The sequence below is a fragment of the Paramormyrops kingsleyae genome, chromosome 7 (assembly GCF_048594095.1).
Source record: "Paramormyrops kingsleyae isolate MSU_618 chromosome 7, PKINGS_0.4, whole genome shotgun sequence".
Lineage (NCBI taxonomy): Eukaryota > Metazoa > Chordata > Actinopteri > Osteoglossiformes > Mormyridae > Paramormyrops > Paramormyrops kingsleyae.
In genome coordinates this window covers 19,678,351-19,701,810 of record NC_132803.1, presented here as the reverse complement: position 1 = coordinate 19,701,810, position 23,460 = coordinate 19,678,351, and the positions used below count along the sequence as shown (strand labels likewise).

General features: G+C 39.5%; 1 protein-coding gene across 2 annotated transcripts in view; it reads left to right on the top strand.

Annotated features, from left to right (window-relative positions):
* Positions 1-23,460, top strand: part of LOC111849774 (BMP-2-inducible protein kinase-like) — a 26,665-nt gene extending 3,205 nt beyond the window's left edge. Inside the window, exons 1-15 of one of the 2 annotated variants that reach the window (XM_072714459.1) lie at positions 2,987-3,199; positions 5,162-5,280; positions 5,988-6,093; positions 6,746-6,888; positions 8,755-8,876; positions 9,204-9,285; positions 9,742-9,874; positions 10,389-10,492; positions 10,793-10,872; positions 11,614-11,756; positions 12,583-12,773; positions 12,918-13,019; positions 17,020-17,195; positions 17,503-17,651; positions 22,075-23,460. In XM_072714459.1, the coding sequence (XP_072570560.1) occupies positions 5,224-5,280; positions 5,988-6,093; positions 6,746-6,888; positions 8,755-8,876; positions 9,204-9,285; positions 9,742-9,874; positions 10,389-10,492; positions 10,793-10,872; positions 11,614-11,756; positions 12,583-12,773; positions 12,918-13,019; positions 17,020-17,195; positions 17,503-17,651; positions 22,075-22,169 (1,683 nt within the window). In that variant the 5' untranslated portion in view covers positions 2,987-3,199; positions 5,162-5,223 and the 3' untranslated portion in view covers positions 22,170-23,460. Of the gene's footprint in view, positions 1-2,986; positions 3,200-5,161; positions 5,281-5,987; positions 6,094-6,745; positions 6,889-8,754; positions 8,877-9,203; positions 9,286-9,741; positions 9,875-10,388; positions 10,493-10,792; positions 10,873-11,613; positions 11,757-12,582; positions 12,774-12,917; positions 13,020-17,019; positions 17,196-17,502; positions 17,652-22,074 lie in introns of those variants that run through there. The other variant, XM_072714458.1, reaches the window with a different exon arrangement.

Below are 23,460 nucleotides of genomic sequence, written 5' to 3'. Positions count from 1 at the left end.
TAGTTGGTGATTCCAGGTAGATCCAGATTGTTATTTCTATCTCATCCTTTTTTATGACCTAAAAATGTTGACCTATTTAGTGCGAGTGGCTCTGTGCTCGCCCTTGTTCTGATGACTAACAATAGCCTATTTGCTACCTGAAGAGAGATTTTCTTTATAATGATACCCATTTGAGCGATATTTGGTCCAATTTTATTGGAGGTATAGCTACAGGGATTGTATTTTTTGGGTTGTTTCTGATTTTTTTTGCTTTATATATAATATATCAGATGTAAGAACTGATTATACCTTTATTTGTAGTTGATGAAAACATATTTTACTTAAAAAAACATGGAGTTTTCTGATTTCCAAAGTTTTCATTTTATTGGACAGGGAGATTTGCAGAAGAAAAATATAGATTATTAAACTTTAGCTTGTTGAGCCTCTTTACAATAATAATCTCAGCAAAACTAGTCCTTATACAGATTCTCACACTATCATAGATAATTTATTGTTGTGTTTCATGGGTTACTTCATTAAAAATATTTTATGTAAAAGTAGAGAATAGTTTTAGTTAATCTGGGAATCCTTCCTAAAATGTCTTAAAAAGGCATAATGCATCTTCTTGCTTACCTGCCAGGCTTTTTAGGGATAACACTCATTCCTTGACTGCTATCATCATGATGATGCCTCAGCAAAATATCCTGTGCTGAAGATAAATGATATGCAACTTGCAGGTGGCTCCTGGAATCTGTAAGCATTGCATTCCTTAAAGTGTGTCCTGAATCCTGCAATGCTGAATTCATTAATCATCTGAACCTTTAAGATACATTCTTGCTCTTTGACATTTACTGAAGCAAGTGATGTAATAGACCTAGATCTTGTAACTTCAGGACAAACCTGTAATAAGGGAGTCCTTCAGCAGTCAGACAGATGAAGTATATTGTTCCCTGCTCTCTTTTTGTAGATACCTTGTACGGTTTAGTGTCCAGTCATGTATAATATTGTCTTCTAAAGATTACACAAATTTCTTTAAGCATATTTAGTGCTTTTCCTGATGGAACACAATTTGTAGTATGTCAAGGAAGATGCATATAGTATGGAATGAAAGTGCTGGAGATCGTATCATTCGGGTCAATCAATTTCAAATTAAAAGAATATGTTTTGTGTGTCACTATTTTTGTTTTCTGTTTAATTTGGCATGAATTCTGCATCCCTTCCAGAGCTCAGAAATATTTTTTGTTTATTTTTAAAAATATACAAAAATATAATACTTTGAGATGCAGTGACTTTTCTGCACCTTGGGTAGCAAAAACACTGATAATTCAGAGTGTTTTCTTAGGAGTTGTAACTTCTTTACTGTTACAGTATAGCCACATGGTTCCGCTGTAGCCTGTTGCAAAGCTCAACATTTCTATTTTTCCTGTATGGGGAAATTTAACTTTTTCACAAGTCTGTTTTTTTTTGGAGAACATTTTAAAACGGCAAATAATGTATTCAAGATCTTGATTCTTTTGCTGTGTTACAAATCAGTGAAAGTCTGCACCTGACCTAGAAAACTTTGGGTTTCACTTTGTAATGTAACTCTGTACAAACCTTGCTAGATCTGCAGCGTTTGGTTTGTAAATAACTGGTTTGAGGTTTTAGTTTGGCTCAGTCTTGTGCATATTTAGTGTCTATAATCATTTGTAAAATTCTGTATGCTGATCCAATGTTTTCAGTCAACAAATATCTTTTGTGTATGTTGATACATTAAAAGAAATATTAGTCTTAAAAGTTGAATTAAAGATAAATGCACTATAACAAATCACTGAGAATTAGTTAATTACTGAGAGGAGCACATCTGTCATTGCAGTAATGACTCAAACAAATGTTGTCTAATTCAGTAATCAGACAAAAGATCTCTCTGCATTCCACATGACATGTTTCCATGGATGAGCTAGATCATGTAAACATAAGAACATAAGAACATAAGAAATTTAGAGTTACGGGACACAGTCAATTTCTGGAAGGAAGAAAAAAACAAGTTAGTTCTGTATCTTCTGTTTATTCCTTTTATCTTAAACTTCCAGGAAAATCTTTGGATAGTGACCAAACTGCCTTTTTATGTGACACACATACCAGCTATACCTTTCACTGATGTGTTTTACGACACATGAAATAAGGTTTCATTAGCAATAGAAACAAATAACTTGTTGAACTTTTCTTAGAAATATTCACATGTTTTTGCTTATCTGTGACAATAAGGTAGCTTATTACACTGGTACACTGCTGCGAGTTTTGAGGTCGGTAGTTTGTTTTATGAGGAGGCTAAACGTTCCAGAAATTTTAGCCAGCCCTGAATTTACTTTTTGTTCAAAGGAGGAAAATACTGCATGTTTCTTATAAATACTGATTAAAGAGCTGTGCTACAAATAAACCTTAATGCTAATGTAAAGCGGCTGAAGCTTAGCCCTGTATTCAAGATGTGTACATTTATAAGTTTATTGCTCGGAAGGCCTGGGCTGTCCAGTTTTCTTCTGAAGTCCAAGAACATTAGTTTAGATGAACTGGTGTGTCTAAGCCATCTGTTGTGTGTCCTGGGGAGGGACAGTTGCCCTGTACTTCCTGAACTAGGCCCCAGACTCCCTGAGGCCCTACATAAATGTTAAATGGATGGATGAATAGCATTTTCCAGCAGTCAGTCACAGCTCCCAAAGTAGGAGCATAAAATATCAAGGCTTCCACTTTATCATCACTTCTGGTGCAGTAGGAATAGCTTCCGGGTGACACTCTTGCATCACCTGTTATAATCAGTAAATATAATCACTCTATTTCTGTAGAGTGTCTTACGATGCCAGTTTCCTGCTGGTAAGTAATGCATGATCATTTGGATGGCAAGAGTGAGGCCATTCTGTCTCTTATCTGGAGCAGAAGCATATTTATTACAATCGATCAGTAGGAATATATTTCTCCATTGTTAGCATTCTGGAATTTATATTCTGGTGGGATGTAGTACTTTTTTATCACACTTTAGAATTTTAAGTGGAGGGAGGTGACATCAGTAGCTCAGGTATGTACTGTAATACCTTGATACATTGTTACAGCATGTCATAGACGGTAAAAAGCTGATGATCCACTGGCAGCGAATATACCAGAGGAAAAAACACTAAGGTAATAACTAAACTTAATCAGGACACTGAAACTAACTACAAGACCTCTACACTCTACAGGAAACCAGGTAAGGGTCCAGGGCCGGAAATGACACTACAGACAAACAGAATAACTAGTGACACATAGCCAACACAGGAACTTAAATACACAAACTAAACCAGGTGACGAAAGCAGAGGTGCAACATGACCCAATTAGCCAATTAACAGAGGGCACAGGACAACAAGCAACTGGTAGAACAATCAATCAACTGGCAACAGGTGGAATTAATATCAAACTTGATCACAGAACTAAGAGGCTTAAAGCAGGGGTGGCCAATCTTATCCGCAAAGGGCCGGTGTGTGTGCGGGTTTTCGCTGCAACTCCCTAATTAAATTACTAATTAGAGGACTGATTGGCTGAAGAGTCCTCACACCTGGGTTTGAACAGCTGACCTACAGGTTATCCAAAAAACCTGCATACACACCGGCCCTTTGCGGATAAGACTGGCCACCCCTGGCTTAAAGCAAACTAGGAAACCCTAACCTGCCACTAGGGATGTAAAGCAAAGACAATTAATACATAAAAGGGTACAATTAAAACCAGAACACAAGGAGGGCGAATCAAGGACAGAAAAACTGTAATAGGAAATAATAAGCAAGGGACTAAGAACTAACAATCACTGGAAACAATAAGACAAATCAAACTAGGAATGATTAACATGGAACCAAAAGTACAAACAGGACCAAAGGAGAAAACATAACAAATACTGGAAACCAGAAAATCAATTGACACTAATTACCAGTGAGACTGGTTAAGCCTGCCTCAAACCCACAACCAGCAGGCTCAGCCCTCTGAGTATGCAGCGGTCCAGCAGGCAGAGAAACACAGAAGGTTGAAGGACTGAATGACAGAGGACAGGATGGCCAGCAGCACCTACAGGCCAAATGGGGAAGATGCAGAAGGAGCCGGGGCAGACAGTCCCAACCCTGACACATAATGACTCCCATGATCCTTTTTTTGATGGTGATGTAATTGGACTATTTTAGCTAATTAACATGCAACAGGATGCTTAGCTGTTGTATGAAAAGTGTCTACAAAGGGCCGTGTGGGATTTAAAGTGGTTTTTAAACCGTGAAAATAATCAATAATCCCACCTTCTATCAGTGCCTCCAATGCTCAGAATGAGACTTTTCTATTTGTTATCCTATTGAAAACAATCATCTCTTTTGTCTGCACATGTGAATGTGGAGCAGGAGTCTCTTAGCTAATGTCTGCATGCTGCTGCGGTCTGAGGGATGTGTTACGTGTGTGTGTGTGTTTTCCTGTAGCCAGGCAAATGGTAGGCATGGGGAATTTGGGACATACAGGTCATCTGTTCCCCTGTTTCTGCCAGCCTGGCTAATTATATTTGTGGACAGTCGTTACCTGCTGTGTTTCTGATGAAGTGAAGCACCTGCCGGGTGTCACACAGTCCCTGGCTAAAGCAGGCTACAGGATCCAACTCTTCAGCTATGGTGCTTCTGTCACCGGCTCACATTCAACCATGTGCAGCTTGTTCCAGTTGCCATGTATTACTTCAAGTCGTGCTTCGTTAACTAAACAAACATTCTAAGCCCTGTTACCTTTGCAGACCATTATGGTGCAAAGCTTTAAAAAAACAGCCCAAACAGGCCAAACCTGTTTGCTCATGTTTATTATGTATTAACGCAGAACACCATTGTACCTCTGTAATCCCTCTTTAAGAAGAACCATGACTCGCATGCCTTTATCCTTTATCTCAATTAATGGCACCTTGGTATTTTTGCGTATTGTATTTGAATGCGACTTTCCTGGTTTCCCCATTCCTGTCCTGGTTTTTGTGATAATCTTCACCTGTACTTTAAAATGCTTTGTCTCCAGGACTTTAAGCATGTCTGGTATAGTAATTAAGGGGGTTATTGTGTCCTGTTAGGGATTTTTTCCCTGCTTCAGAATCTCAAAGACAGTGCTCACTTGCATGGATTACTTGATGCTAGGCTGCTGTTTAAAATTGTTTTTCTGTCTCTGGAGGGGGATTCTCTGTGGTGTTCCTGGCCCGCACTAACACCGGCGTGCAATGTGCCCTGAAGAGGATGTGTGTGAACAACAATGCAGATCTAAACGTCTACAAGAGAGAGATCACAATTATGGTGAACACCTATAATCCTTTCAGCAGTAAATCTATACCTAGCTTCCAAATCATGCCTGTGTCTGAGTGCACAGGCCTTGCCTTGTTTACTTTAAACATTTTCACGTGTAAATGCTTGCAATGTATTATTTTCCTTTTCATTTATTGATTTAAAAAGTAAACATCATCAGTTATCTTCAAAACCTAAATTAACTATCAGCTGTTGGTGACTGAGTTGACAAGAATCTTAACTTATGACAAAGGATTCCCCGGGCAAGACATCCTTTAAAAATATACTAAAATAAGCTGTGTTTATGGTGCAATTCTGAAAGCTTCCTCCGGCCATTCTCATTTTTCATGGTGTCAAATCGCTAATGAAGAGTTTACAAGCAGTTTCCCCCACAGCATCCACCACATTCATTAGGGTTCAGCATACAATCCCAGTTTAAGGGCAACTTTTCCCGAAGTGTAGCTAACGTTACGTGAAAGTCTTCACAGAGCTGGCAGAGAACATTCTTACAGTAACATTCATGAAATGCAATTTTACGTTTTACAGTTTTTCTGTCAATGATAGCATTATTCCCGAACAAACTTTTAACACGATGTTTATTTTGAACTTTTCCATGCCTTAAATCGTAATGTTCGGTAAACGTTCCTAGAATGAAATTTTCTTTGAGGGGATGCACATAAGACTACGTATCACTTTGACATTATTGCTTTACTTTGTAGAAAGAGCTGTCTGGACATAAGAATATAGTGACGTACTTGGATTCCAGTATCAGTGCAGTTGGGGAAGGTGTATGGGAGTTCTTTATTCTCATGGAGCACTGCAAAGGTAAGCTCTTCCAAAATGCATCTCCTCACTGCGTCTCTGCAATCTGCCGTCGACTGGGCTGATACTGCAAACTTTGCTGACATGAAATGAACTGAGCTTTCAGAGAGTCTTAACGTGTTACTACCGTGTTGACATCTGGAAATGTTTGAGCAGTGTTGGGAAGGTTACTGTCGAAATGTAATAGGTTACCGATTTAGTAGTTACCCTGTTAAAAATATAGTAAGTAATATGATTATTTCATCAGAGTAATCTAACTTATTATTTGATTACTTTTTGACATTTTTTTTTTCTAACAAATTATTTCAAATGGGCTAAGCTAAAAAGTCTTAATGGCTTTGCTGACCCACACTGTCTGGAAATAGGCCAGAAGAAGGCATTTCTGCATCTCAAAGAGATGCAAAGCAACAAAGGGAATGTTATATTCTACATATAAGCTTTTTAATGAAAATAATGTATTTGGATATAACCCCCTTGTAATCACCAACATTTTGATTAGTAACTGCAATTTAATTATATTTTTTTTCTCAGTAACTGTAACGAATTACATTCACATTTATTTTGTAATTTATTTGCGTAATGCCATTGCGTGTAACTGATTATTCCCCAACACTTGGTGTGACTCAGATGTTTTCTTGTGTTCCTGGGCCCACAGCTGGCCAGGTGGTGAAGCAGATGAACCAACGTCTCCATACTGGGTACAGTGAGGCTGAAGTCCTCAACATCTTCTGTGACATATGCGAGGCGGTTGCCAGGTTACATCAGTGCAAAACACCAGTCATTCACCGGGATCTGAAGGTATGGATCTTTCGTGGCTGTTAAGAAGGTATAAATACACCTGTAGACATGTTTCTCTGTGCATGTATGTATGATAATGCATGACTGTATAAATGCTATATAAACCACACTTCTCTGCTTCCTATTTGGTAACACTTTAGTAATTTATAAACACATTCATAATGCATTGTAATGCATCCATAAAGCATTATAAACATGCCTATAAATATTTATAAAGGCATAACACATGATAGCCATGTTCATTATGCATTATGACTGCCTTATGAAGATCTCATCTATAAGGCACTATAGATAATTCTGTAGTGTTACCCCACTTTTTCTTCTGTTCATATTGTCCTCCTTGGTGGTTTTGTAGCCTGATGCAATGGACTAGAGTGAACCCAGTAGCCAGATCCCTGCACCAAGCATGCACAGACCACACATAATGTATACAATACTGAATAATTATACCCTCTCCATTGGTTACAGCATACATCATATCATCCAGCCAGAGAGTTTGTTGTGTATGGAGTTGCAAACTTTAACTCGTCTGTAATATCAGTAGCTGTTTTTGGGAGAGTTCATAGCCAACCACTTCTAACCTGGTTCCTAGACCCACAACTGAATAATTGAATGAGATGTTGAAGTAATTGGATATTTTCATTTGAAGTAACAAGTTTGCGGTTATGAACACTGATTAAAGCTAGCTTGTCATTTTCAGGTTTATCAAAAGTAGGGCACGGCCAAATAACTTGTATGGCACCTTTCCCTGGCACATCATGGTGAATTTCACTTCGATGCCTAGCAAAAACATCTGAGGTGTGCTCTGTAATGAGGATGGACGTGGTTGGTGCTCTGGGCCTATACACCGATACACATTTTGTGTTACTGCACACGTTTATTAAAAAAAGTATTAAAATGTTTACTGATGTAAGCTGAACTGTACCTGTTTTAGGTTTTGATTTAGGTCTGAATAAACCTCAGTACTACTCAGCTGCAGCTTGAGGAAGTTCACGTTAGGGTATAACATTGGGATACCGGAGAATTATATTGGCGACTCGATTGCGAATTCAGCTGCATACAACTAGGCTGCTATTTGCTGACATTATATAAAATATATATGCCTGGTTACATAGTGGTAGATACTCTATTTTTTAATCATTGAAATCAGGCCTGAGAAATAAAGGTCCTTTCAGGCCTTCTGTCTTTGCTGCGTGTGTTTCTGATAGATGTGAGAGAACTTAATGCCGGCAAAGAAAGCGAGCTCACAGGGTTTATCCTCTCTGTTCATGAGGACAAATAGCACATCTGAAGTAAGTCACTGGTATAATGTTATACTTGAATGTCCATCCATTTTTAATACCTACTTGGGATTAAGGTTGCAGTGATCCAGAGTGTACAGTATATCAGGAGTGGGTGTGGTGTGTAGCTCAGGGTGTGGGATCCTTGTCCGTAAGTTTGAGGTCAAATCCTGTGTCCAGCAGAGTGAGCACATCCCAAAATGTCTGTTAAATAAATCAGTGTAACTGTGATGCTTAAAGGCTGGTATAAGCTGCACTCTGGGGGGACACGAGTCAGTCATCGATATAGTCACATGTTTGCTGATCATTGTTTGTCTGTCAAACACACAGTCACACATCAGGTGCAGTTTTGAGACATAACTTCACTGAATTTCTTACAACTGCAGGTTAAACCTCCAGAAAAGATCCAAAGTCACTATGATAGGAAATGTTGTTTCCCCTTATAATGACTTTGGCTGGGAATCAAACAATCAAGCTGAATAATTTAATTTAATGACATTTACAAAAATTTTCTTTGTTTTCTGTGTTGTCTCAGAGTATGTCCTCCATGTTCTTTTTTATTGTGATGGTCTTAACTATGTTTCAGGTTGAGAACATCCTCTTAAATGACTTGGGGAACTACGTCTTATGTGACTTTGGAAGTGCCACATGCAAAATTCTCTTGCCAAACCAAGATGGAGTCTCTGCAGTAGAGGAGGAGATTAAAAAGTAAGTCAAGTTACTGATGCAGCCCAGTTGCATGAAAGATGTTTCATATTATGCCTCCATCTAAAGTTCTCAGTTTAGTTTAATCTGCTTCCAGAGTTGGTGTGCACAAGTTGTGTATATGTTGCAGTAGTTTCATTTAATACCTAAGTTGGGAGATCTAAGCTCCTGCACGGACATGCAAATTTTATACTAATCATCTGTTCTGTAAGTAAAGATTTTCACAGTTCATGAGTGGATCAATAGCTCTGTAAGGATTTTTAATACCAGCTTATACACTACAGTCTACATTTGTTGACCCTTGACCCTAACATGGCCCTTCCTTTTTAGGTACACAACCCTGTCATACCGAGCTCCTGAGATGATTAATCTTCATGAAGGCAAAGCAATCACCACTAAAGCTGACATATGGGTGAGATATATTGGATTCTGGAATTGACTGTCACTGAAAGTTTGTCTCAACATTAAACCAGGGTGATAAACCTTTTGACACATAAAATATATTTGCATATATTATGTCTAGTATACAGAAATAAGTAGCTTTCTTCCAAAGAGGCTAAAGCAGATTTTATGAATCCTCTTCTTTCTAGATCTGTTTGCCAATGTACTATTTGCATCATTACTGTATATCAAAGGAGCTTGAATGAAGGCTCCTTGCATAGATGCAGCAACAGAATTTTTGGTGTTAATTAGGGAGTGACATGATGATGGACCTTAACATTTGTCAGTGCATTTCCTTTGCAGTTCCCTAGTGAAATGTATTGCTTTTTGATTGTGTCAAACTGTAAAACCATTCAATTTTTTTATATATACTGTATAATTGTAGTTAATAATGGTTTCATTTAATACTTTTTCTTTATTGTTTTAGGCACTTGGGTGTTTATTGTATAAGCTGTGTTTCTTCACACTTCCATTTGGGGAGAGCCAGGTGGCCATTTCTGATGGAATGGTTACTGTTCCTGACAATTCCAAGTTCTCCTTTAAGTTGCATTGTTTAATCAGTAAGTATTTGTTTCCATTTTGAGATAAAATAAAAGGATAAAAGGCATAGTTTTAAATTTGTAGGCCTCCTTTTACAACTTCCTGAACATTGTATGAATGTTGACAAATATCCACAGAGGGCGAAATACAAGGGGACCTTTTTTCATACTTATTGTCACGTCCCAAGAAAAGTAGAGTGTGACATCACATGCAGCCTTCCTTGTGTGCCAGTTTTAAAGTAACAATAGCATTTGCAGTTATTATTCTTGGAACTAGATAAATAACCCCCCCCCCCCGCTTTTTCCATGTTAATGATCCTGCAGACCAGTAAAAATACCTGGCTTTTTCCCAAGTTTGCTTTAACCTCTTCTGTCTTTACTTTAACTTTCATTACTGGTATATTCCACCCCCTTGTGGCAAAATAAGAGAACTTGTTTTTTTTTTTTTTTGTAAGATCGGAAATGTATTCTTTGGGATTGCTTTAATATTAGTCTGTTCCAGGGTATAACTGATATTTCCTCCTCTCAATATTAGGGTATATGTTAGAACCTGATCAGGAGAAAAGACCCGACATCTTTCAAGTCTCTCACCTGGCCTTTGAAATAGCAGGAAGGACCTGCCCTGTGCCCAATGTTTTCGTAAGGACTTTTTTCCCCCATCAACCATAATGACTTAATGTCAAAGATTTTTATTAATTTATTTTGTTTTTATTCTTTATTTTATGAGGAGTGATGTAATTTTGTAAGTTCTTGTTGTCTTAAAGTTACATTATTTCAAAGACCTGCCAGAGGCCGTAGTAATTATTACTTGTAATAATTTAATCACTTATAACCTCATATGTGCAAACTACAGTAATTCCAGTATAATTGTCATGTATGCAATTATGCATAAATGAATGGTAGCTAACTCTGTCTTGTGTTTTTCTCTGCTTAATGTAGAACTCCCCGATTCCCACATCCCTCCCAGAGCCGCTTTCGGCTGCTGAGGCAGCGGCTAAGAAAAGCATAACCAAGGCCAGGTAACCTTCTGCTCCCAGTCACCATCCCTCATGGACTAACATGGCAAACCTGGAGATACAGGCCTGTTGGTCTCACATTGCATTTGGCTGGTTTCACTGCTGTAACAGATGTGTTGGAAGTTGATGGAGAGTTGATGTCTCGCTAAATTAACTAATCATAGTTAATTTCAGGGGGCGGCACGCTGGTGCAGTGGTTAGCACTGTCACTTCACATCTCTGAGGTCAGGGTTCAAGTTTCCGCAAGCGGTCCTTGTGTAGAGTTTGCATGTTCTCCCCATGTCATTGTGGGGAAATGAGTTTCCTGCGGTTGCTCCAGTCCCCCCCCCCCCCCCCAACAGTCCAAAAATATACTGAGATTAATTGGAGTTGCCAAATTGCCTGTAGGTGTGTGTGTGTGTGAGAGAGAGAATGGTGTGTGAGTGTGTGTGTGTGTGTGTGTGTGTGTGTGTGAGAGAGAGAGAGTGAATGCCGTGTGAGTGAATGTGTGTGAGTGAATGTGCCCTGCAATGGGTTGGCGCTCCATCCTGAGCTGTTTCCTGTCTTGCACCTTTAGCCTCCGGATGCCCCGCAACTCGGAGAAGCAGTTACACAAGTTGGATGGATGGATAATTAAGTTCAATCTGCATATATGACAGGCAGAGACAATCAATTTGACTTGATTTTTCAGTATAATAGATCTGAGGAATATCTGAGGACTGTATAGAAAACAGTTAATCTCTAATTCCATGCTCTTTGTTGCAGACTGCTTGAAAGAGCTGGACCTACAGAAACCTCTATTGCCCCCAGGCAGAGACCAAAGGCTGTGAATGCCAATGTTTTTCCCATCCCGAGTGCCACAGCTCCTGTAACATTACCTCCTTCTTCAGCAGACACTGGGCAGAAAGGTGATGGAGTTTGTACCGCTGTTTTGGTCATGGGCTGCCTGTGTCTTGGGGGAGGTGCAGTATGAGACCGGAGAGAGTTTAGGGTAGCAGCATCAAGTCGGTTCTGGTTTGCCTGTTGGATATGGGAGTTACCTCACCCCTACGCTGGGCGTTGAGGCCTCCTGCAAGGTGATTCCCCTCATGAGAAGAAACCTGTGGTCTTGCAGGAATGTGAGACGGAGGAGCACATTTCAGCTGTTTTTCCCAACAGTGTTTCCCTGGGCGGGCTGTTTATTATTGATGTTCATTGTAGCCATAAAAATAACTAGATGTGAGGCAAAGTTTTATAGGTGACTGTGATGCATTTTGCTCAATATCGAATGCAATACTTGCGAGATTAGCAGGGCAGAACCTCATTAGACAGGGACGGCCGCAGGGAATTGGGTTTTATTTGGGAGAGGGGAGATCATCACAGCAGAGCTGGCAGATGCGAATGAGGGGGGAAACAAAGACATCAACATGGCGAGACGGACAAAGACATACTTGGAAGGGCATTGGGGAAGTGAGTGAACAGGATGTGAGTCAATATCATTTTACTGTAGTTGCCAGAGACCAAAAAGGCACATATTTGTATTGATTAAGAAAGCAAAGTGTATTGAATTAGCAAAGCATGCCCATTCACCTCCAGAAATGATACCCATACTTGTCTAATGTTCCCTCCATCTGTCTGTATAATATTAATTATATTCATGGATTTTTTAAATTTCCATTGAAATGGGTCAAGCAAGCTAGGAGATGCCTGTTGGATATTGAAGTGGTCCTGGTTTGTTTTCTGTCTACGCTGCAGTGATGACACCCTGTGAGAGCACAAAGGCAGCCCAGCACTGTCACAAGGGAGGGCAACCGAGTCCAAGCCTGCAGTCTTTCATGCCGGCAGACCTGCGGCTACAGCAGCCACAGCACCTGCAACAGCTGCAGCTGAATCCACCGCAGCATCAACACTCATACCCCCTGCAGCAGCATGTCCAGCCCCTGCAGGTGAACCCCTGTGTTGTCTGCAAATTCCTCCCCAAAATCAACACCAAGTGTCCTGAAGGGGGAGCTCTACTTTTATGTCTATGGCATCTCCCCCCAGTATCCTGAAGGGGGAGCTCTACTTACGTCTATGGTATCTCCCCCCAGTATTACCAGGCTATCCACCCCATGCAACAGCAGCAGTATGTGCTCCAGCAGCTGGTAATGATGCAGCCCACCTATAATCAGCCGATCCACAACGTTAACATGGTAAGATGTGTGTGTGTGTGTGTGTGGGAATAATCCAGCTCCTTCCGGATACATGGTATTCATTCGCCAAATGACTTGTTCTTTTGCTGCCTTTGTATCATGCATCACGTCCTCGGGAGGGCGCCAAAGAGATCAACCCCCCCCCCCCCCGTCCCATTCACAAATGTCTTTCAATGAGCTTATGTGATTTACTATCTAATATATTTAATATGAATGTATGTTGTTGTACTATGGCACTTACTGAAAAGCCATTCTAACATTTTCGTGTTCAATGCATTTCTGTTTGTGAGCAATCAGCTCAATTTCTTTCTGACTTGATGTCATGTGTGCTGTTGCCCATGAAGACTTCATACTCTTGATCTGTCCCTGGTAAGCACTTATACACAAAGTCCATTTAACATTTCAGTTGCTTTTTTTCACTGCAGTAGTCTTGCAACTACTGCAGTGTAATTATTGTTAGCAAAAATTAAAACAATATGAATATATTTTTGTAAACTGAAATAACGAATATAAAATAAAAACACTACAACTAAAAAAAACTATAAGTATTGCTTTCGAAACTGAAATAAAATAAAAACAAACACCAATTACTGTCTGTTCGTTTTTAAATATTATTTAGCTTAAATAATAATTTGCTCATCCGTAATCACCACTAAACATGCCTGTACATGTTTACGCACTGGATTCTCTAAAGATCAGACACGTACAGCAGCTGTTCAGCTTTACAGTTCCTACTGAAACTAAAATTTATTTAAAAAAGAAACAGAAAAAAAACTAAATGCAAATGTTTCTTTAAAATAAAAACTATTTAAACTACTAAAATAAATAAAAAAATCAAAACTATAATATACTGGCGGCTTGTCACTGTAGTGACACTATTTTAGAAGAGCACTATGTACATTGAAATCTTTGTTGGGAACATTTTGAGAAGTGTGGTTAATGTACTTGGGGTATGATTTTTAATGTTTAACATTTTAATTAAATTCTTACATTCTGCCACACTCTGCAGCAGTATCTTCCAGTTAACTGATTTTTAATTTCTGTAGAACCTGCTTCAAACTAATCATTTAAGGCAGGGGTGTCCAATCTTATCCGCAAAGGGCCGGTGTGTACGCAGGTTTTTGGGATAACCTGTTGGTCAGCTGTTCAAACCCAGGTGTGAGGACTCTTCAGCCAATTAGTCCTCTAATTAGTAATCTAATTAGGGAGTTGCAGCGAAAACCCGCATACACACCGGCCCTTTGCGGATAAGATTGGACACCCCTGATTTAAGGCATAGGTCAGCAAATGGAGTCTTACGGGCCTGAACTGGGCCACCTAGAAAAATGCTAAATAATTGGACCCCTAAAAGAGGATTTCCTTTTTAGTTTTTGTTTAAAAAAATCTAACAGGGTATCTCACAGATGTTATCTGATATGGACACCGATAATATAATATTTATTTTAACAGTTAACATTATTCAAACTAAATTTATTTCAAACATATAGCTGCAGTTTCATGTGTTTGTAAAACTATACTGACCCCTTATTGAGCGCTGGCCTGTCTTTGAAACCAAGTGCCGAACCCTGAATTAAGGTAAAGACGTGCCATTGTACCTTAATCTTTACAGCAACAGTGGTCAGATTGCTCCCAAAACCTTGTTGCTATTCTCAAGGTAAACAAGTTCCAAGGTAAAATCCACCTGAGCCACATTTTTACAAGACTGGCCTTTTGGCTTTGAGCCATGGCTGTAAATCATGATGGGTCAGAAAACTCAGCTCTGGTTACTAAAACTATCCAGACTCAGCGGTCAGTTTGGTGAGGGACGTAGAGGGTTGGCAGGCTCAATATTCAGATATGGGCTAAGATACAAGCCCGTTTCCAAAAAACGTTGAGACACAAATCTGATTTGATTTACAAATCATATAAACCCATATTTAATTGAGAAAAGAAAAAACAACGTAGGAAATGTGTAAATGAGAAATGTTATTGTTGACAGATATGATGGACATATGCTCAGTTTGAATTCGATACCAGCAACATGTTTCAGAAAAGTTGGGTACAGAGATTTCTCCGGATTCTCTGAATCTTTTAATTATGTTATGTACCATAGATGATGAGATGCCCAAATTCTTTGCAGTGTTACATTGAGGAACATTACTCTTAAAATGTTGCACTATTTGCCCACACAGTCTTTCACAAAGTGGTGAACATCTCCCCATCTTCACTGCACAGAGGCTCTTAATACCCAATCATCTTACTGACCTGTTGCCAATTAACCTCACTGGTTGTGAGATATTCAACCAGCTGTTTTGTTTTAGCATTACACAACTTTTCCAGTCTTTTCTTGCGCCGTTCCAACTTTTTTGAAACATATTACTGGTATGAAATTCAAACTGAGCATAAATTTGTCATAGAACAATAACATTTCTCAGTTTCAGTGTTTGATATGTTGTCTTTGTTCTCTTTTCAATGAAATGTGGGTTTATATGATTTGCAAATCATTGCATTCTGTCTTGACTTACATTTTGCACAGTTGGTGGTTGCAGATGAAATGTAAGGATGCAAGCATGCGGTTTATATTAAGTGTGGGAGCTGCGTCTCTCTTGTTATTGTTCTGTAAATACTGAAATAAAAAAATTCATTTGTGCTTTTGATGTTCACTGGAGATTGTTTCCAATATAGTGCAGAACAGTTTTTACTAGGATGCTGGTATTTACTGGGTGACTGTTAAGCAATCATCTTTACTATCCCGTTAACATCCTGCAGCACCACATGCAAAAATACAAATGTAAATTCCCTCTTGATGTCAAGGCAATAATCTTAGTTAATTTTCCTCCCAACAGTTACCATCTGTCAATCATTGATGCGGTTTGCTAGGGCAGTTAAAAAGGAGTTCAATGATCTGTGTTAAATGATAACGTATGATGCAATTATACTTGGGGGGGGGGGGGGGGGGGGGGCCTCATCTGAATTTTGCCCCATAATCATATTGCAGATGAAGCCTGGTTTGGACAATAGTCATCACTATTTGGAACATGCCATATCCTTTCTGTTCTCATAATAATAATTCTGATTTATATAGAGTAGTAAAAAGACCCTTAGTGTATTATAATGCACAGTTTATAATCCTTTGGCAAATGAAGTTGAAAATTGTACTCTTGGCTATGAATCACATTATACTACCTGATAAAAGATATTTTCATCCTGTTATATGTTGTTGTTGTTAGAGATTTAAGTTGGTACTTGTGCTCGATATTGGTTCAGAGCATTGTATATAATCAGGCGGCACAGGGCACATGGGCTGGGATATACTCTGGATGGGATGCCAGTATATCACAAAGCACATACACACCCACACACAGAATTTTACACTAAAAGACTAAGCAGCATCTGCTCTTCATGCCTATCCTGCCATTGTGTTGCCATTTAATGGAATGGAAGCATCTTCTCTTTGTGCTCACATGGGTTTCCTCCCACAGTCCAAAAACATGTATTTATTCAATGAATCCAAATGGCAAATTGTGTGTGCGTGTGTGTGTGTGTGTGTGTGTGTGCGTGCACGCACATGCATGTGCATTATATTTTGTGGACCAAATATACTTATTTTGATCTTGTGGGGACATTTCTTTCAGTCCCCATAAGAGGAAGCTCGATTTTGTAAAAATCTGTGAATGCGATCAAAAAACTAAAGATGCCAAAAGTATTTTGTTTGCTTACTTATGGTTAAGGTTAGGGCTGGGTAGGGGTTAAGGTTGTCATGTTGGGATTAGAGTTTTCCCCATAGATGTGAAATGGAGGGTCCCCACAAAGATGTGTGTGTTTGTGTGTGTGTGTGCTTGCCATGTGGTGAGCTGGCCTCCCACCCAGGGTGGTCCCCTCCCTTATAGCCTGTGCTCTTTAAGAGGCCCCAGACTCACCACGACTCTGCTGGATCAGCAGTTATGGATAGCCGCTTGGCCCTTCCATTATAGCAGGAGAATAGCATTTCTATAAGTATCTACCTGCTTTCCCTGAACAGGTGCAGCAGTACCACATGGCCTGTGCTCAGCAGCAGCTCCTTCAGCATCAGGGATCTCTCCATACCTCCCCATCCACCCCCACCATCCAGCTCCAGACAGCCCTAGGGACCTTAAACCAAGCTGGCATGGCTCACACTGGACCAGTCCTTCTCAATTCCCCATTCACCACCTCCAGGTAATACCTGTAAACTTAGCATTGGGTGTATCTGCAACACTAAATATTTTAATGAGCATTTAAACTAAAAAGCATGTTACAAATATAAAGCATGGAAATGGAAGAGATATAAATAAATATATATATTGTCTTTATATAATACACATTTCAAAATTTTTGCTCTTGGGAGCCAAGACCTCACTGCAGACTTGGTTGGTTTTTTCTGTTCTGGCAGACTGCATGAATAAACTGCTGCCTTTTCATAAGTATGTTAGTATGGGAACCAAAATTGACCAACCATTTTTTCCTGTGGCACTACCTGTGTCAGGGAATCATCCCTGGGCTCAGAGGTGCTGACCCCCTCTCAGAAGAAGGCCGGCAGCCCGTTGGATGTGTTGAACCCCTTCGGAGAGGATAATTTCTCGACACTGACGAAAGAGGAGCTGCTGAGCAAAGAGTTTGACCTTCTGGGAGCAAGTAAGATCTGTTTGTTTGTTTAACAAGCATGAGGTGTCTATATTTTCTGAACTTATTTTTAAAACCACTTGCTCAACTTAATTACTTGCATTGCTAATTTCAGATTTTCTTAATGTGTCATGAGCAGTTAAAGTAAACATTTAAAGCTATTTATTTGGGAAACAAGTATATTTTTGCTCAGAACAAAAACACAGTGTAACATGAGAAGGTTACAAATTTACAGTAACACAAAACTAACAATTATATTTTCTGTTCTCTAAAAAGTTAGTGATATCTTGTTGGATGAACACCGCTTCAGTTCCCAAACCTCTCCTCAGGGGCACCTCAGACATTCCATATATTAGTTAAGTTTGACATCAGGTCAATGAATTTAATAAATTTAGTTACCTCGATGAGGTATTGATTAGTCAAACAAGGTTAAGGTAGTGGTCAAGTCACAAAAATGCATATTTATTGCATGGTTGCTGCAAATACCGGGATAAGTCAAAAATATATTTAAAATTATGTACATTTTCTTCTTATTATTTTTTTTATTGAAGTGTCTGCTCCAATTATATGCAAAATACAATGCAAAATGTATTGAAAAAATATATTACAGTACATTGAAATATACAGAATTGCTGATATACACTCACCTAAAGGATTATTAGGAACACCATACTAATACAGTGTTTGACCCCCTTTCGCCTTCAGAACTGCCTTAATTCTACGTGGCATTGATTCAACAAGGTGCTGAAAGCATTCTTTAGAAATGTTTGCCCATATTGATAGGATAGCATCTTGCAATTGATGGAGATTTGTGGGATGCACATCCAGGGCACGAAGCTCCCGTTCCACCACATCCCAAAGATGCTCTATTGGGTTGAGATCTGGTGACTGTGGGGGCCATTTTAGTACAGTGAACTCATTGTCATGTTCAAGAAACCAATTTGAAATGATTCGAGCTTTGTGACATGGTGCATTATCCTGCTGGAAGTAGCCATCAGAGGATGGGTACATGCTGGTCATAAAGGGATGGACATGGTCAGAAACAATGCTCAGGTAGGCCGTGGCATTTAAACGATGCCCAATTGGCACTAAGGGGCCTAAAGTGTGCCAAGAAAACATCCCCCACACCATTACACCACCACCAGCAGCCTGCACAGTGGTAACTAGGCATGATGGATCCATGTTCTCATTCTGTTTATGCCAAATTCTGACTCTACCATTTGAATGTCTCAACAGAAATCGAGACTCATCAGACCAGGCAACATTTTTCCAGTCTTCAACTGTCCAATTTTGGTGAGCTTGTGCAAATTGTAGCCTCTTTTTCCTATTTGTAGTGGAGATGAGTGGTACCCGGTGGGGTCTTCTGCTGTTGTAGCCCATCCGCCTCAAGGTTGTGCGTGTTGTGGCTTCACAAATGCTTTGCTGCATACCTAAGTTGTAAAGAGTGGTTATTTCAGTCAAAGTTGCTCTTCTATCAGCTTGAATCAGTCGGCCCATTCTCCTCTGACCTCTAGCATCAACAAGGCATTTTCGCCCACAGGACTGCCGCATACTGGATGTTTTTCCCTTTGCACACCATTCTTTGTAAACCCTAGAAATGGTTGTGCGTGAAAATCCCAGTAACTGAGCAGATTGTGAAATACTCAGACCGGCCCGTCTGGCACCAACAACCATGCCACGCTCAAAATTGCTTAAATCACCTTTCTTTCCCATTCTGACATTCAGTTTGGAGTTCAGGAGATTGTCTTGACCAGGACCACACCCCTAAATGCATTGAAGCAACTACCATGTGATTGGTTGATTAGATAATTGCATTAATGAAAAATTGAACAGGTGTTCCTAATAATCCTTTAGGTGAGTGTATATATGTGTGTGTTTTTGTGTGTGTGTGTGTGTGTGTGTGTGTGTGTGTGCTTGCTTGTGCTTTCAATCTTTAGACATGAGCTAGAGGTCCCAGACAAGGAAAGAAAACAAATAAAGGGCCCAAAAGAACAGTCTGTTAGCCTGTTAGTCTGTTAGCCTGTTAGCCTATTTAACAGTCCATCAGGATTTGTCCATGTTCCTTATTCGCTTCACCTGGTGCCTCAACTCACAAATTCTTGTCTCAGTTGTTTTTCTTGTGTCCGATATCTTGGCCCCTGGACGCTGCTGTACAACAGCATCTGTGGAACAAAACAAAAACAAATAATTAGACATTTACAAAAGACTGCAGGGAATATAATAATATCCATGATATCTACATTAAATCATGAGAAAGCAGTCTTGCTGTGATTAAAGTTCATAAAGACAATTAAAGAACCAGATAATTCCATATTGACACTAAAAATGCTTGACAATATGACAATTTTTTTTCATTCAAAACCTATCCATTCGCCTTCTGCCACGTATCTGGGGTCTGGGCGCAGGGGCAGGAGTCTAAGCAGGGATGCCCAGACCTCCCTCTCACCAGCCACCACCTCCAGCTCCACTGGGGAATACCAAGGTGTTCCCCGGGCAGCCGAGAGATATAATCTTTCCAGCATGTCTTGGGTCTGCCCCAGTGTCTCCTCCCAGTTGCACATGCCCAAAAGCCCCTCCCCAGGGAGGCAGAGAGGCATCCAGGACATATGCTGGATAGATGCCCCGACGGCCTCAACTAGCTGCTTTCGAGGCAGAGGACCAGCGGCTCTACCTTGAGCCCCTCCCGATTGTCCAAGCTCCTCCCCCTATCGCTAAGGCTGAGCCCAGACACCCAGCAGCGGAAACTCATTTCGACCGCTTGTATCCGCGATCTCGTTCTTTCGGTCACTACCTAGAGATCATGACCATAGGTGAGGAACGTAGCTCGACCGATAAATTGAAAGCTTTGCCTTCCAGTTCAGCTTCCTCTGCACCACAGCAGAACAGTTCTGCCTCCAGCTGAGGCAGCGACTCGCCCGGAGAGGGCACTCCGCCCTGTTCCCATCAAGGACCACGGCCTCAGACTAGGAGGTGCTGATCCTCATCCCGGTCGCTCCACACTCCGCTGCAGACCGCCCCATCGCATGCTGCAGGTCACAGCCCAACACCAACAGGACCACATCATCTGCAAAAAGTCCAAAAGTAAAGACGCGATCCTGAGGCCCCCGAACCGGACCCCCTCCACCCCTTGGCGACGCCTAGAAATTCTGTCCATAAAAGTGATGAACAGAACTGGTGACAAAGGGCAGCCCAGGCGGAGTCCAGCACCCACCAAGCATAAGGAAAGAGTCTGACTCACTGCTGGCAATGCCAACCAAACTTTTATTTCATTTATACAGGGAAGGTCCATAGCAATGGACCCTGTACCTCATACTCCTGGATCCCCCCCACAGGAACCCCCAAGGGTGTCGATCGTATCCCTTTTCCAAGACCATAAAACGCATGTAAACCTTCCACTATCCTTGTGAGGAGACTGCTGCTTATCAGGGGTCAGGTTGCGGGGGAAGCAGGGATGCCCAGACCCTGCAATGACATACATCAGTATTTATATTTTACATACTCATATTCCATGAGAAGCACCAATTCCTTACGTATTCTACACTACATTGTAATATATTGATTATTATATTACACAATATGTTACTCTGTATATACATATTTAAGATATGAATACTTTTGTTCAGTTGATTATTTATCAGTATTAGTTCATGTAACCAATAAGAATATTAATTATATTAAATCTTTTAAATTAACTTGTAAATCAGAACACTAATTAATTTAATACATCGACATTCAATATTTAAGGAAATATACCTTCTTTGCATAAACACAGGCATTAAGTTAACTCATGAAAGTTTTATTGAAAATTCATTTATCTATCATGGCTAGGTGCTTATTTTATGTAGTGCAGTTTTCGTCTTCATTGCAATATACTTTTTATATGTATCAATATATAGCCATACATGGTCCAGACGTATATTACAGTATATTGAAGCACTAGTGTCCCATATATGGAAATGTATTATGTAATATATTGCATTTTATTTTCCAAAATATTGCCATATATTTTTATTTCATGAGGGAATTTTAGGAGATGTTTTAAAATGGCTAGACGTCATAGTTTTGCACCAAATGAAGATGATTTAAACATCATTTTACACATTTAAACAGACTTTTGCACAGTATTGTATGTTGTGCATTTGATAATCTCACAAAAAATGCTAAATACTTTTTACTCTGGTACTTTTTTCCATTTTAAAATGTTCTAAATTGTGTCCCTTTATACATTTAAATGTAGTTTTTTTCCAAAAAAAACACAATTCCAACAATTCCAACATTGCCAATATGCTCTCCAATCTTGGCAATTCCAGTATGTCTGTCACATGGGTTCCCAAACTTTTCAGCCCACAGCCCCAAACTTGGAAATCGTTTCACTTGTATGTTTTGTGTTAATGATGTTCTAATTTAACAAAGATACTTTCACCCTGATTTCCAGGCTCTGACCTGGAGAGAAAACAGTCATCGCAGAAAAGCTCACTGGAGGACCTCTTCAGTCCTTCCCCTTTCCTCTACATCCCAGGAAAGTTTTAAGAAGGATTAAGACCCGCCGTCACAGGACGGCTCTGCAGTGTCAGCGTTTCGGTTTCTCTCACAAAGTGTCTGCAAAATCAAAGCAAAGAATAAAGTAATACCTGGTTACTACTCAAGTGCAGGAAAGTTAGGGTATTAATACTTGAAACATCAGCAATAACAGGCATATACTGTATTCAATAAGTAGGGAGGCTGGAGAGACATTAGGAAACCCATTGGGGCTGTTTAACAGTTATCTGGTTTCATCGTGCACTTCATCAACTGAGGATTAGCAGGGGAGAAGGTGTCTAATTTCTCTTAGTAAAGGTGACATGCAGTATCCAGTTAGAAAGATTAAGGCAGAATATGTGGATATCAAGTGAAAATATTTTAGTTAGAATTTAGTAGTTTTCTTTTTCTAAGGTGACTTTTCAGCCAGGATTGCAGTGGAGATGTTTTTGTGATTGTGAGCTTGTACTGTAGGTGTATTACACCTAAATTGTCTTTTGTTTTTTGAATTATATTGCAGGTTACGCACTGAGGTTGTTCATGTTTGCATATGTATTCTGTTCTTGATGGTGTGATGATCCTTTGTTAAATCATAGTCCTCAAAATCTTTTAAAAAAACATTGTGAAAAAACAGTACTAGAAATCCCAATGCATTTAAAGCTATTACTACATTCTTCTGCTGCTATAAGAATATGGAAGGACGAGAATGTTTATTCATGCACTTTTTTGGCCTTGGTTTTGAAATGCATGTTGGACATCGTTCAAAATTCTTTGCTGGATCTGATGATTTGTTGTTCCAAACAAACCAAGCCTGTTACAGGATGTGGATTCTTTCTGATCTTCATGCATGACTGCAGAACTATGAATGCAGAGGAAATTAATAAGAAATGAGCAATTAATCTTTCATTAGTATGCTGCTTACCATTTAAAATTGCTTGATTTTAAGGATTTACAATTTGATTATACACTGTACAAAAGCATTAAAAATCACTCATTTCATTGTCATAGCAGTTTGTTTGTATTGCAAAATAAGAAATTTACTACTCAGTTTCAGATACTATGTTGAAATTATTTCTTGTTTTATTTTTCCAGACCTTCAGCATTGAATTAGGGCATCTAAGTTTGTATGGGACCAGCACATACAGTACATTTTTTTGTTTTTGGAAATTATCAGTACTCCTATAGCTTTCCAGTGTAAGCATTGCAAACCAAAAACTTTTTGTACCGCAGCAATAAGGACAATATATGTTTACTGTGTCTTTAAGCAAACATTATATAAATAAACATTTATTTCTTTGCTAAA